This window comes from Aspergillus oryzae, chromosome 7 (assembly GCF_000184455.2).
Source record: "Aspergillus oryzae RIB40 DNA, chromosome 7".
NCBI classification, from domain to species: Eukaryota; Fungi; Ascomycota; class Eurotiomycetes; order Eurotiales; family Aspergillaceae; genus Aspergillus; species Aspergillus oryzae.
The window spans coordinates 913,322-927,736 of record NC_036441.1 but is presented as its reverse complement, the minus strand read 5'-3'; the positions used below and the strand labels follow the sequence as shown (position 1 = coordinate 927,736).

The 14,415-nt window shown below is 49.8% G+C and overlaps 4 protein-coding genes across 4 annotated transcripts; 3 read left to right on the top strand and 1 right to left on the bottom strand.

Annotated features, from left to right (window-relative positions):
- Window positions 1-1,818: 1,818 nt before the first annotated feature.
- Window positions 1,819-4,062, top strand: AO090011000360 (uncharacterized protein; the record flags this gene model as incomplete). Its single annotated transcript, XM_023232909.1, has 2 exons — window positions 1,819-1,903; window positions 1,997-4,062. 2 exons carry the CDS (start codon window positions 1,819-1,821, stop codon window positions 4,060-4,062), a joined length of 2,151 nt encoding a protein of 716 aa, XP_023093469.1.
- Window positions 4,063-5,528: 1,466 nt separating this feature from the next.
- Window positions 5,529-8,909, top strand: AO090011000359 (ankyrin repeat protein; the record flags this gene model as incomplete). The annotated part of the gene is made up of 1 exon (XM_023232908.1): window positions 5,529-8,909. One exon carries the CDS (start codon window positions 5,529-5,531, stop codon window positions 8,907-8,909), a length of 3,381 nt encoding a protein of 1,126 aa, XP_023093468.1.
- An 807-nt stretch (window positions 8,910-9,716) lies between these two features.
- Window positions 9,717-11,396, top strand: AO090011000358 (putative pyridine nucleotide-disulfide oxidoreductase; the record flags this gene model as incomplete). The annotated part of the gene is made up of 1 exon (XM_001825955.3): window positions 9,717-11,396. The coding sequence occupies one exon, from the start codon at window positions 9,717-9,719 to the stop codon at window positions 11,394-11,396; it is 1,680 nt and encodes a 559-aa protein (XP_001826007.3).
- A 332-nt stretch (window positions 11,397-11,728) lies between these two features.
- AO090011000357 (amidase family protein) lies at window positions 11,729-13,558 on the bottom strand (the record flags this gene model as incomplete). The annotated part of the gene is made up of 2 exons (XM_001825953.3): window positions 11,729-13,187; window positions 13,245-13,558. 2 exons carry the CDS (start codon window positions 13,556-13,558, stop codon window positions 11,729-11,731), a joined length of 1,773 nt encoding a protein of 590 aa, XP_001826005.1.
- Between the last annotated feature and the right edge of the window lie 857 nt (window positions 13,559-14,415).

Below are 14,415 nucleotides of genomic sequence, written 5' to 3'. Positions count from 1 at the left end.
AATAAGAGAATTCCCTAACCCAGTTCAAGAATAAAAACAAGATGACCGATGGAAAGGGAAAAAAAAGGCTTTGACCAACGGTAGGTTAATATCCTCAAAGAATGCACAGTAATAATAATTCTGCCTTGGGAGACATTATCTAAACTGATCAAACCAACAGGTGATGATGCCATCCTTGAGCCTCCTGAACCAGGAAAAAAGCACAGCCTCTCCCGACTTCCCCCCCAGCCCACTTCCTTCAACCGGTTTGGTATCTGTGGATGGCGGACAAGAGTGATACAGGTCTTTTACTCCGTAGTACTCCGTTCTCCGTAAGAAAAAAGCTCTAGAAAGGTAGTAGAAGTGAAAAAGCAAAAAGGAAAAAAAAAAAAAAAAAAAAACAGAAAAATATAGGACCCGCTTATTAAAATTTACCACAGTGTTGAACAAACAGTTCAAATACTCTGATAATAATAATAGAAACTGTACTGTGAATTCCCATGATCATACAGAGTATACACAGAGAGTATGTATATAACAAGAAGAATCAAAGGGGAAAGGGGACTGAGAATGTTCTGGGGTAAGTAAGGGAAATTCCAGACAAGTTAAGAAAAAAGAATGATTTTGCCTTTCACTCTCTTTTCTTTTGTACATGTTTTTGAATATTTACACCTTAATACCTCACTTTCCATGGTTCTCATTCGATCTGAAGTGTTTTTTCTTACCCTTCTAACCATCGATTATTTTTTCCTTTTTTCTGCCCATACCGTGGCTCCACCCATGGTTAAAAATACACCTAAAATCCGTATCCCAAACCCATTTCATAACAAAATCACATAATAATAAATAAACCACCATTATTTCTCCAGAGGAACTTTTTGGATCGTTTTGCTCTGTCAAGTCTCAGGGTAACCCCCCAAATCCCCTTCTCTCAGTCACACTCCGTACCCCTTCCCAACCCTTGTCATCATAACTTTTCTCTCATCATTCTTCGGATCCCTCCTGCCGATCCATTCCCTTCGCTATCCAACCAACGAGGGAGTATTCACCATCTGACTGACTCCCCACTGGGAATTCTTTGCCTTAACACGACCCAGAGTATTTTTCGCATGGTTGGTCTTCAGCAGCATTCCTTTCGACCTCACTGTTTCGTGACTGTGTCGCGCCCCTTTTCCTTGATTGCGTGCGCCCGCCACTAGGTTTCGAGTTAAGCTGTCGAATCATTCTTTGGTCTCACCGTCGCGCTTTCTCTCCTCTGTTCACACCCAACAGCAGCCGTCAAGATGCTGTCAGCTCCGGTGAAGTCGGCCAAGCGGATATCGTCGCTTTTTTCGTTGGGGTCCAGCAAAGAGGCATCGATTCCGTCGTCGCCTGGGTCTCCCGGAGCCCCGAAGGCTTCTCCCGATCAACAGACTCAAGATGGACGTTATCGAAGCAGCTCGCGATCGGCTCGTTTAGCATCTAATCCAATTAGTGTCGACTACTCGGAATCCCGAACGCCTATATCGCCAATCCCGAATGATAATTTTGACTTGGATGCCCCTCTTCCGCCGCCCCCCTCACTTCTCGCCGTGAACCAGGATTTAGCCGGAAGCGCGCCCGGCTCGCCAGACTCAAGACCCCAAAGCAGAGGCCGCATAGTGAGTGGAAGCAGGCCTTCTAGCTCCGCGGGCCTGTTTGTGCCCGGAACTGGTCCTGATTCACGGCCCGGAACTCCTTCGAAGAGAAGGAGCTGGATTCCCGGACGGGCCCGGGCAAGCTCAGTAGACACTAGAACGGCGCCTACGAGTCCTTCATTACCTAGCGCTTGGATTGCTGGGTTAGATCAAAAAATCCTATATGACCTGGAGCCACTATCCAGAGGGGAACAGGTACGTAACGAGCTATGGAATTTTCTACCCTCTTATGTCAACAAAGTTGGAGGGTTTGAGTCTCACTAACCCTGGAATCCATTAGATTCCTGAATTGTGGAACGAAAATGGCGACACATACGTCTATCTTTTCCCCCAGAATACAGGCAGACCCGCTTCCTTCAGAGTCGATTCAACCGTCTTTGCTGAGTCGCCATCCCTGAATTTCCTTGCCCGGGGGACCGACCCCCGGACCCCAGGATCCATCGAACAGCAAACTCGCAATCTATCACTGGCATCCCCTGTCATGGGTCCTGCATCACCACCCCTGACTCCTCAAGACCGATTGCCGGACAATGACAATGACAGCACCAGTAGTAGGAGGATGGCCTTCGTGGAGGATGACGGACAGGACGAGATCCAGGAACTTCATCTTTACCTACCCATCCCCCTGAATAGCGATGTTTCCAACCCTAATAGCCGCATCTCGCAAGAGGACACGGAAACTCTGCTATTATTCCGTAATCTCTTTGCGTTCCTATTAGGACAGTCGCTAATTGCAACGCCTCGCTCCCCTTCGCTTTTCGCTATTTTCATGGATGTCGCTACACTACTCTCTCGATTCGAATTCACTAACTTCGACGGATCCAACTTCGGCGAAACCGCAACAACGAGCTTTGGCAATTATTGCGACGAATTACACCTGGCAGATGTTCGCAAAAGCCGAGAGAAGACGATAGAAGCGATTGTTCTGGGAGAGCGTCTGCGTTTCTTCCCGCTGTATCTTGAAGGTTTCGTTCATGGTGTAGGTAAATTGGATGAACTGAAGCAGCTGAGAAGTCCCAAGTTCGGTCTCATCAGCGCTGCGACCCAAAAGCGACTGGAAAGAGGCTTCATCGATCTGGATACGCGTCTCCGAGTCCTATACGGCAAGCTCAATGACTTCGATTTCCCTTCTGCATTTGCCGGCGCTGCCAATTCAACCACGTCTGCCGAAAGCAAGGTGATCCGCTTTAAAGCGTGGAAGGCTGCGTTTATGGATATGCGGCGTCATACCATCCAGTATTACCGACAAAGATATGGCTCCTGGCCTCCTAAGGCACGGTCCAAGAAAAACCAGTTTGAAGAGAACGGCCTCAATCGCCGAGTCTTGATGGAGCTATATAGTGACTTCGCCAACCTCTACGACATGCTGGTCGACCGGTCTTCCCTCACTACCCGAACTGTAGATATGGGTGCCGATGAGGTAGCAGAAGCTGATGACCTCAATACAATGACAAACAGGGCACTCCGGCAGGTCTTGAGCGAGTATGATAGAAGCACACCGCCCGTCCAGCCTCCCATCCCTTTCGATATCCCGCAGTTCCCCTCTCTGCAACCGCTACAGCGCAAGCCTATGGATGCTAAGAAGGAAGCCAAAAAGAACGCAAAAAAGCTCAAGGATGCCGATATCAATGCTGTCTTGATGGGCTCCTACACCCGTGAGAGTCTCAAGCCGACGCCATTCATTGAGTCATTTATGCAGTTTGAGCGTCGATGTGGCCATGGTAAGACTATCAACGACCTTATAGATCTTCGATGTGGCCAATGGATTTTCCTGTACTGTGTCATCCAGTCCCTTCCCCTCCTCGTGGTCGACGTGCAGGATGTCAAGTACACGGATGGAGTCGAGTACTTCTGCTGTATCGCCCCTCGGGGTGGTGCCCCTTGGATTCAGAATGATGGCAAAGTGGCACGGAGCTGGTTTGGCGTGGCAGGAGGGGCTGGTGTCGTCAGTCTGCCGTCTGATGTAGTCATCAATGGCGTGGAGGGCATCTATCGGCGTAGTCACTGCTGGCAGGTTGCCGAGCAATGGGCGGAGAAGGATGCCATTTTGGCGCCCCCGACGGTTGAGGATCCTTATGATAACGAGTCGTCACTGTCTTCGCCCTACCAGGCCCAGCAATCGTCCGCAGGTTCGTCAGCGGAACATCAACAGCAACAACCCACCCCCCTCCTGGCACCAGGAGGTAATGGCCTCACGCCTCCACCAGTCATCCCCCGGACAAACTCCCCAGCCCTGAGAAGCCGGGCGGAACATCGTCACTCAATCTACCCTGGTCTAGAAGCACTTCCGCTACCAGCTGGTGTTGCCCCGATTGACCCACCTGCCAGGCCCATCAGCAGGTTCAATCCCAACATGAGTTTTGATGACATTTTGAAGCAGGTTCCAAACCAGAAAGGGAAGAAATAAGGACTATGAACTGGCGTGTACAGTGTCTGGTTGAAGCCCTTTCCATAACTGGGATACGGGCTCATCTCTTTCCCTCCTTCTGTTTTCTCTCCCTCCCCTTTTCTCCTTTTTTCTCTTACCTCAAAACCTCTCTCTCTCTCTCCCTCTCTTTTCCTTCTGACATCAGGGCCACGGATCTTTTCTCCTATCTTGCATTTTTAACTGCACGCCTTTTCAGCTCTCATGTCTTTTCCTCGTCGCCATTGGCTCTTCTTAATACTTCATCCTCTTCCTCCTCTTGTTCGTATTTAACGTCGGTTATTAACCATTATGGGCGCACATAAATCTATTTGGACCAAAAGGCTGGAATGGCGTAATTACAAATCTATTTGAATCCCAGACCTGGAATTGAAAGAGAAGATGGGTGCTTCACTTTGACTATAGCGTGCATTAAGCAGAATGGCAAGATCGCCATGGTTTTGAAGATCTATGTCTTAGCACTGCGTTCTTTCATACCTCCTGTCGTCCTTCATCAAGCATATAACCTTTCCTTTGACTCATTCCTTTTCTGTTTTCGTTTTTTTTTTTTTTTTTTCTTTTTTTCTTTTCGTTTTTTTCTTTGGGCGAATTCCCTTGGGATTCTTCTGTCGACCTGATGACGGTCTGATTTGATGTTTTTTACTATGAACCCGATAGAGATAATGGTCCGTGTTGGACTGGTAATATAATAAAATCCACCTGTTTGGGGGATTTTGCAACTCAGCAGCGACTTTTTGTCCTTCCCCTTCTTCGTCTTATCCCCTGTTTCTGGGGGCTTTGGTACTCCCTGAAACTTAACCGTTAACCTCTATATCCTATTATACCTTCAAATAGAGGACCAAGGTGTTCGCTGATCCCCTTTTTCTGAAGTTATTTACATAAGATTACCCCTAGCCATTCTATGTCAATCCGTACGATACAGAGAAATACTGCTAATTTGCCGATCGAAAGTTGTCTCCTCACCAAACAGGTTATTCTGTCAGCGACCCGCGCTAAACCAGCCACTTTGTTTAGTGCGGAAGGGCGGCTCTTGAGGACGAGAGCACAGCAACTGCTGTAAAGGAAAATGACGCGCATCTTCTCCCCATCACCAATTTGTCAAGGACACCTACATATAATACAGGTATCTAGGCGGCGTGAGGAGGTGGGGAAAAGGAGGTAGAGAAAAAAAAAAGGAATCGCTCAGATCATGGCAGAATAGTGGCCGTTATCGCGGATCGGCCTCAAAACCTGCAGCTAAATGAACTACCTCACGTCCGGGCCAATGCTTAAATGATCGACTTCGTATTGGTTTCCCGTGTGGTAATTACGCTAATCACACACTTTACCGCAATTTTTGTTGTCAGAATCGCGATTTCCTCCGCCTCAGCTTCGATGCGCGTTCAGTCTTGTCAAAAACTGCACCGACCGATAGAATGCGGTAGCAGCATCCACTTAAAGCCCTGACCATGTCCAGGTCACGATCTAGTATTGCTAGTGACAGCGGTGACCGCCTGGAGCCACGTTTATTACGAGCGGCTGAGAATGACAGCGTCGAGGCTCTGAGGCGCATTATTGAATTGGCCCACGAAAATGGCCAGTACAGCGACAACTTTCTGCGAGTTGGGCTTATGCGAAGCTGCGAGCGCGGTTGCATTGCCGCAACGCAGTATTTGCTGGACTTATTATGTATGAATCTGAAGGATGGGAATAGTCAACCCTCTCCACTCGCTGCGAATAATCGTCCATCGCCGCTATTGCGCGCCGTTGAGCGGAATCACGTCCGAATAGTGCAGCTGCTATTGGATTATGGTGCACCTCTAGAGACGACGGATAAGGATGGTCGGACGGCGTTGATGACAGCTGCCTGGAAGAACCACTGGCATGTGCTGCAACTCCTGATCGCACGAGGCGCCAACGTCAACGCGAAAGATCACAGAAAGAGGAATGTGCTGCATAACCTGGCAGCAGATAAGCACTGCAACTGGGGTGAAGATGTGATTGCACTTTTGTTAAAGACAGTTTGCGAGATCGATGGTGAAGCCGGCCAGGATGAGTTGGGCCGGACTCCACTGCACTGGGCCTGTGCGACAGGGAAGTTGCGCTTCGCAGAGTTACTTTTGACAAGACCACATGGGCCAATTGCAAACGTGAATGCGATCGAGTTCAGAAATAAAAGCGCACTCCATATCGCAATCGCTCACGATTGGGATAATATTGTGCATCTTCTACTCCGACATGGTGCGGATATTGACTCCAGAAGTGATGGCGGCTGGACTCCGCTGCATAATGCGTGCGATAAGGGCGCTAAGGAGATTGTGCGCATCTTATTGCACGCTGGGGCCAAGATCAATAGTCAATTATTGAATGGTGTCACACCACTACATCTGGCAGCCCAGGCAGGACACACCGAGGTCGTCAAATGTCTCCTGGAGTATCCGGATTTGAAGCGGAGGATCCGTGATAACTTTGGATGTACGCCATTCTTGCGAGCAGCACAGTTCAAGCGCAAGGATATTGTGTTGCTGTTGGCACCATTCAATAACGTAGATGCACTTTCGCCGGATGCGCGGGGCGCTTGCGAAGGTTTCGAGGCGACAGTTGTCGACTTTGGAAACTTTCGCAACGAGAACAGAGTGAGAAAAACCTCGGTTTTCAACTTACTCTATGGGCGAGACCCCGAAAATCCACACAAACAAGCTTTTACTACTGTTCCTATGGATAGTAAAGTTACCGACTTCAGGTGGATCCATCTTCCCGCAAACAACATGGCTTGGGTCGAGGGTCTGCTCACTAAGAATTTCATCGAGGAGGGCGCGCACGACATCGAAAGCTTCAAGGGCCTCGAGAGGTCATTCCACTACCAGCATCGAGGCCAAAGAACGCATTCCCACTTTATGCGACCGATGTGTCAACGCACGCAACGAAAGCAACGGTTTCATGAAGAAAATGAAGAAAGTCCAGAGGAGAAGGTTGAGAACAAGCTCCCTCAGATTGTCATCAATGGACGTCTCCAAGAGCCGCCAAAAAGTCCAGCAAACGGCGGTAGCAACAAAGCAAAAAAGCAGAAGACACAGGGAGGAAAGTCCGAACGGGCCGACTCTGACGATACCTCGAATAGCTCCCACGGGAAAAAAGCGAAGAACCACACTAAACGTGGTAAATCCAAGGGTGAATCGATGCAAAAGTCGAAGAATGACGAACAACATCGACATCCGCTCTCCCTTTGCAAAGACAACGGGCATTCTACCACCAGTAATGTGTGCGTGTTCATGCCATATCTTCACTTTGAAACTGCTGAAAGAAGACTGAAGATGCAAGAAGCAATACAACGAGCTGAGACGCTTAATTTTCAACCTGGATTCACTCGCTCCCCTACACGAGATGAGATGCTTATCCGCGCGCACCTGGCATCTTCCACGGCTTCGCTTCATGTCCGACGGACCCTGGATCAGTTTTTCTACCCTAACATCGATACTCAGACCCGAGATCAGGATCAGGTGGTGTATCGCTATCAGACCATGGGGCAAGGACGAGAGCGATACGGAACGGAACCGAAAATCTTCATGGTGGACCAACTGTGGATGTGGATTATGGGCACGGATTTGATCGTCACTTGCTTCGCACAACGATGGGAACAACCCAAAAACGACCCGCTAAACGTCCTGGACGGTATCATCGAGGACATAAACTCTAAGACTCGAGAACCAGTCCGTTCTGTGTATGATTTGGCCAGCATCATAACTAATCGCTGCTCGGGTGTCTTTGACCGCCACCGTATGGGTGACGATGAGTACCAATTCTTGGACATGTTCGAGTCGTCAATTGGCATCGCAACGGACCGCGAGACAGTGCTTTTTAATAAGTTTAACCGCGCATCAGCCCAGGCCTCGGACTGGCTCAAGAACCATCGCAAGTTGAGTCGTTTCGCTCGGAACTCGCAGACAAAAAAGGATGTCACCAACCGTGACGGTGACAAACAGTTTGAAGAAGACGAAGATGAAGTACCTCTCTTCGTGGATAATCTCCTCGATATCGGACAGGAGATCGACCTTCTCGCTGAGGCTAAGGATATCCGTGACGAACTCAATATGATTCGCACCGTTCTGGAACACCAGCAGAATGTTCTACTTGACCTCCAAGACATCATCTTTGGAATTTATCAAGTACAGCATCGATCGCAGTACGACATCAAGAGGCGATTCAAGGAACAGCAGCGCAATATCGACATGCACCTTAAGGACATCGAGCGGATGGATAAGCAAGCGGAGCGTATATATTCATCCATCACGGATTTGCTAGATCTAAAGCAAAAGCACGCAAACGCTTTTGAGGCCCGATTCGCCCGCGACCAAGCTGCTGGCACAACCCGCCAGGGCAAGATTATGATGGTATTTACTATCGTAACAACTGTCTTTCTTCCCCTGTCATTCATCGCAACCTTTTTTACAATGAATCTTGAAGAGTTCCCTCATAATGCAGACGGATCGGAGCAACTCCCCCTCTCATACGTCGCAGAATACACATTCGGCATTGGGGTTGCCATTTCTATCCCACTTATTCTCCTTGCCCTGACCGTGGACGATATCGGCGATGGATGCCAGGAAGCCTTCCGGCGGGCCCGCCGGTGGATGTTTCATAGGAAGAAGAAACCCCGTGGACGGTCCATGATCGAAGAGCCAAGGCCGAGGACAGCATTAGGATTGGACAATGTCCTCAGTGGGACAAAGTCCCGGAGAAGTGTTGATACAGAACTGGCTGGAAGCTTACTACCTATCTCTACTAGAGGAACGGTTCGTTCTTTGGGTAAAAGAAGTATATCCTTGAGGCGGGACGAGGCATATCGATGAGTTTATAAAAGAAAGAGATACGTTTTAGTATAGATATGATGTATATTATGAGATTAGTGCATACTAACTTCCTGTATTGATGTTACCGTCACATGGCAGTTACTTCCTTCCCTCAAATTCTGTCTCTGTCTCCCATCTATTTCATCTCACATGCCCTTCCACTCACACTTCGGAATTCTGCAGTCTTATCGCCCAAATTCCCATGTGGATCCGGATGACTGACTTCAGGAACTCGGGATCTCGACGATCCGCACCCGTCGGGTTCCGCGGGCATCTCGATGCCCTCTCCGATCTGGTCCAGAGTAAAGAACTCTGCGGGAGGAATTCTTCACGAATGTTTGGTTCCACCAGAGAAGCTTGTTCCTTTCTAGGAGGCTGTGTGAAATGCCTAGATCTCCCGAAAACTATCAGACTTATGCTAGCACGTGCGCTATTGCGGAGCTCTTCGGAGGGATTCGGGCGCAGAAGCTCTCCGTGAGTCAGTGCCCCCTTCCCTTCTTCGTCGGTGGATCAATTAACTACCTTCGGTGAGATGGAAGCAGGATAGAAGCCTCGAAGCCTCGAGGAATCTTGAGGTTATCGTCGTTGAAGTGGACATTGATGTGCTTCCGATTCCTTCCACCGCCCTAACTTTTTGTTTCCATGCACCGAGGAGATGAGGTCATCATGTGTTCAGAACCAAAGACTCATTGTGGTTTTGCTTTCGATCGTCGAACCTTAAACAACTACATAAAAAGCTCTTCGATCAATATGTCAGTGTCTGCAACTCCACCCGGAGAGGCTGGTTCCTAAAATAATATACTGGAGATGAGGTCGGTGTTTGTGAATAGTCCCGTCCGTCTCGGACGGATATCAAGGCCTTTGCTATCAAGTACATACCCCGTGAGTCAGTCGAGCTTTGTACAGTGTAAAAGATGTCTGGCTACGCAGGCTGATCATTCGGCTGCAATTCCTGAATCCGACAGGGGGAAGGAAAGAGTGGTCATACTTGGATCCGGTTGGGGAGGGTATACCCTCTCCCGAAAACTGTCGTCAAAGTCGTTTTCGCCAGTCATCATATCCCCTCGTTCATACTTTGTCTTCACACCTCTCCTGACTGACGCTGCTGGCGGGTCGTTGGATTTCTCAAACATCGTGGAGCCAGTTCGGGATCCTCACGCTAAAGTCGATTTCATCCAGGCCGCTGCACGGGCTGTCAACCTGGAAAAGAAGACTGTTCTCTGTGAGTCAACCGTGGTCACGAGTGGCGTTACAGAGACGCCGCGGACCCACGAGAATGAAAGAGAGTCCGAAGAAGGCCCGGATACGACCTCAATGAGGCCCATGCAAGAGGCGCGCAAATGGGAGAAGGGGGATTTTTTCGAGGTTCCCTATGACAAATTAGTCATCGCCGTTGGTGCAGTCAGCAAAACTTTCAACACCCCTGGAGTGAGGCATAATGCCATGTTCTTCAAGGATATTGGTGACGCGCGACGCGTGAGACGTCGGGTACGAGAATGCTTTGAATTGGCGGTGCTACCGACCACGACTCCGGAGATGCGGAAATGGCTGCTACATTTCGCTATTGTTGGTGCTGGACCGACAGGAACTGAGCTAGCGGCATCGCTTCGTGACTTCATTTACAAGGATATGACGATACTATATCCAGCCCTGAAAGATCTCCCCCGTATTACCCTTTACGATGTAGCACCGAAGGTGCTATCTATGTTCGACGAGTCCCTATCAAAGTACGCCATGGAGACCATGAAGAAAGAGGGTATCGACATCAAGACCTCGCACCACGTAGAAGGACTACGCTGGGGCGAGCCAGGGGCCGAACCTCCTTACGAAATGGACCCTAAACGCTGCCTTACAATCACTACCAAAGAAGAAGGCGAAGTAGGCATCGGGATGTGCGTCTGGGTAACCGGAAACGCAATGAACAAGTTCGTGAATAAAGCTCTCCAAGATGTGGAAACATTCCCCACCGCATCAACCCTGCTGAAAGACGGCACCCACCCGCCCCCAGAACTCACAAAAGACACAACATGGCACATCAAAAAGGCACCAAAAGTGGGTGCCCTCCTCGTCGACGGACAACTCCGCGTCCAGCTCGAAAACGCCGACGGCAAAATCGCCGTTTATCAGGACGTCTTCGCTCTCGGTGACAACGCCATGCCGGAAACCGGTGCGCCGCCCGCGACAGCGCAGGCGACGACCCAGGAAGCGAAGTGGCTTGCTACCAGGCTGAACAAGGGCGATCTTCAAACATCCCAACCGTTCTCTTTCCATAATATGGGCACCCTGGCGTATATTGGAGATGCCAATGCGTTGATGCAGTTCCCTACCGAGGATGATAAACCGCCTAAGTATTTGACGGGACGGATGGCGTGGTTTGTGTGGAATTCGGCATATTTGACCATGAGTATGAGTTGGAGGAATAAGTTGCGGATTGCGTTTCGGTGGCTATTGAATAATATCTTTGGGAGGGACGTGTCGAGGTATTAGCCTTATAAGTCCTTGATTAGGGATCTGAATGGATAGATTTCTCTTCTTTCGATGTTGTTGGAGATACATACATGGTCATATGAAGGGTTGAATCCTTGGTGCCTGCATACTGCGCTGCCGTGACTTCGGAGTTTGTGTGTGAATCACAGGGCTTACATTTCGAATCTCTGGACAGAGACAGAAAAAGACAAGAAGGAGCAAATAAACAGTAAATATTATGTATTAAGACATACATAATCTATAAGAAGTCTAACTAAATATTACATGATGTGTATGCTCTAACAAAGCAGATATAACGGTGTTGCCATCCGGCACCTAGTGTCTTGATCTATTTACATAATCACAGGGAGGTTGCGAGTCAAATAGCCACGCCACTCAGGAAGAGAGCGCTGGTACTTAGTTCCAGTCGACTTCTGCATATCCTCAATAGCACTGGCATACTTGATCAAGGTGGGCTCCGAGAAAGCAGTGTTCATGATCGCCAGTCCGAAAGGCATGCCAGACTCCTTGCCAACGCCAGCCGGAACGGTAATCACGGGGTACCCGGCCTGAGCGGCGACCTGGATGCTCTGCGCAACATCTGGAGGCACGAGGAGGCCGTCCAGGGTTCTGTTCTTGTACTTCAGGGCCGCGTCGATTCCTTCCTCGCGTGTGGTACGCTGGCAGAACTCGAGCGCCTGGTAGTAGGTCTCGTCCATGATACCCTTGCTTTCGAGGGAAGCGATCAGACCGTCCTGGCCGGAGCCGAAGGCGGGGTGGATGCTTGGGTATCCGCCTTCGGAGCCGTAGTTGTCTTGATAGTACTGGACGAGGTCTTCGACAGACTTGACCTTGGTGTTCTCAACCTCAGACAGATAGTCCTTGAGGTTGTTATAGAAGTCGACCTTGATGTAGCTGTATTCGGATTCGTTGGCGTATCCGCGAGTAGAGCCGTAGTCCCAGTTGAAGCCGTCGGGGGAGACGATGGTCTTGTAATGGGGCAATTCAGTGCCGTTGATCACGGTGGCACCGGCCTGCTTGATCAGGTCGACCAGCTCAAGGAGCTGAGAGATTTGGTCCTCATCACCAAGGGCCCAGAAGGATTTCCAGGGAATACCGAATGTGGCGCCTTTGAGGGCGGTCTTGTTGGTGAGGAACTGCGCATAGCCGCCCTCGGGGGTCTTTCCCTTTTGGGCAAGCGTGTAGTTATCGCGAGCATCAATACCGTAGATGGCGTCAAGAGCATAGACTGCGTCACGCACTGTCTTGCCAAAGGTACCAACGGTGTCCTGGTGTAGAGATTCGGGAATAACGCCAGCACGGGAGGTCAAACCGACAGTAGGCTTGATACCGACGACCGAGTTTCTCTGAGCGGGGTTGATGACACTGCCGTCGGTCTCCGTTCCCAAGGCGAAGGGAATCAGATTGGCACCAACGCCAACGCCAGACCCGGAGCTGCTGCCACCAGGGTTGACAGTGAGGTTGTACGCGCTGCGGCATTGGCCTCCACGGGCCGAGAAACCCTCAGAGTAGTTGTTGGAACGCATGTCGGCCCACTCACTCAGGGCAGCCTTGCCCAGGAGAAGAGCACCGGCTTTACGAAGGCCGTGGACAACATAGGAATCACGGGGCACGACAGAGCCCAGAAGTGCCCAGCTGCCCGCAGTGGTTTCCAAACGATCCTTGCTAGCAATGTTATCCTTGACGATGAACGGGATACCGTGGAGCGGGCCGCGGCTCTTTCCCTGCGCGCGTTCCTCATCAAGGGCTTTCGCTATCTTGAAAGCATCCGGGTTGACTTGCAAAATCGCACTGGTGGTGACGTCAGTAGGAAGGCATATTAAATACACGCAGATGAGGAAAACCTACTTCAAATAAGGCTGGGTCTGGTGAATGCGCTCCAGGTAGCATTGCAGGAGTTCAACGCTAGTGAGATTTCCAGCACCGAGTTGCTCCTGAATGGCGTCGATGCTGGCTTCCTCTAGCTTGAAGCCATTGCACAAACGCATGGGGAAGAGCGAGGCTCCTGTGGCTCCCAAGGTAGGGAAATCATATTCATAGGGATTTGTCACAACCTGAGATGCAACTAAACTATCGTCATGGGCTGCCTCGGTGCTGGCGGAAACAGAGTTTGCCAATACAAGGCCGGTGGTCAAAAGTCGACCGAACACTTTCGAGACCATGATGGTTGCACCGAGATGGAAAAATGGTGTTTGGTAGAAACAACCACCTTAAACAGGGGAAGATCGACCTTTTTGATCAGGAGTCGATCCCACGCGAGGGGCTAAGCAATGCAGGGGACGGAGCGTTTTTAGGTCTGTTCCGGAACTCCACGTTCATATACTCATCTGAGAAGGTCGTCGTGGAAATTGACAAATTAGCTCCACCTTTGCAATCAATAGTTTGATAGTGGCAGCAATGAGAGCGAACCAGAGCAGAGAAACGAGCGGCACTAACAACCGAACCAGGGTGGGAACATCCCCACTCTTGGATCGGGGTGGTGGTTATTGTTGTCGTTGGACTCGGAACGTTTTACAATGTCGTTTTGAGATCGAGGATCTCGATCTGATCAAATCGGGCTAGTCGGTCATGTGTGGCAGTACCGTGATACCCCTGTAACTTGATCGTATTTTGGGTTCATCCTGCAGGTTAGCCAAAGCAACCATCGTCGAACTTGAATGAAATTAACTTCAGGGGAAGAAAAGAGACAAATGTCGTTGGTCTCCTTATCTCCACTGCAAAATTTTCCAATGCAACGTCAGCGTTCTTTATGAATCCATGAATTGAAAGAACTAAAGTCTATTAGCAATCAGAGTACCCGCTGAACAAGGCAGCACCTCCACCATCAGCCCATACGATGCGCCTCTACCGACTGTCAAGCCCACGGCTTCGGTACTCTGCGGATCTCACTCGATATCACTGGTATCCACCGCAACAAGACTTTGCAGGGCATCGCTAAGAGCTGATTTGACGAATGGCCCATTTCTGGGCAATGCGAGCCATTGTCAGAACCTGGTTAGAGTTTTATGACGGAGTCAAT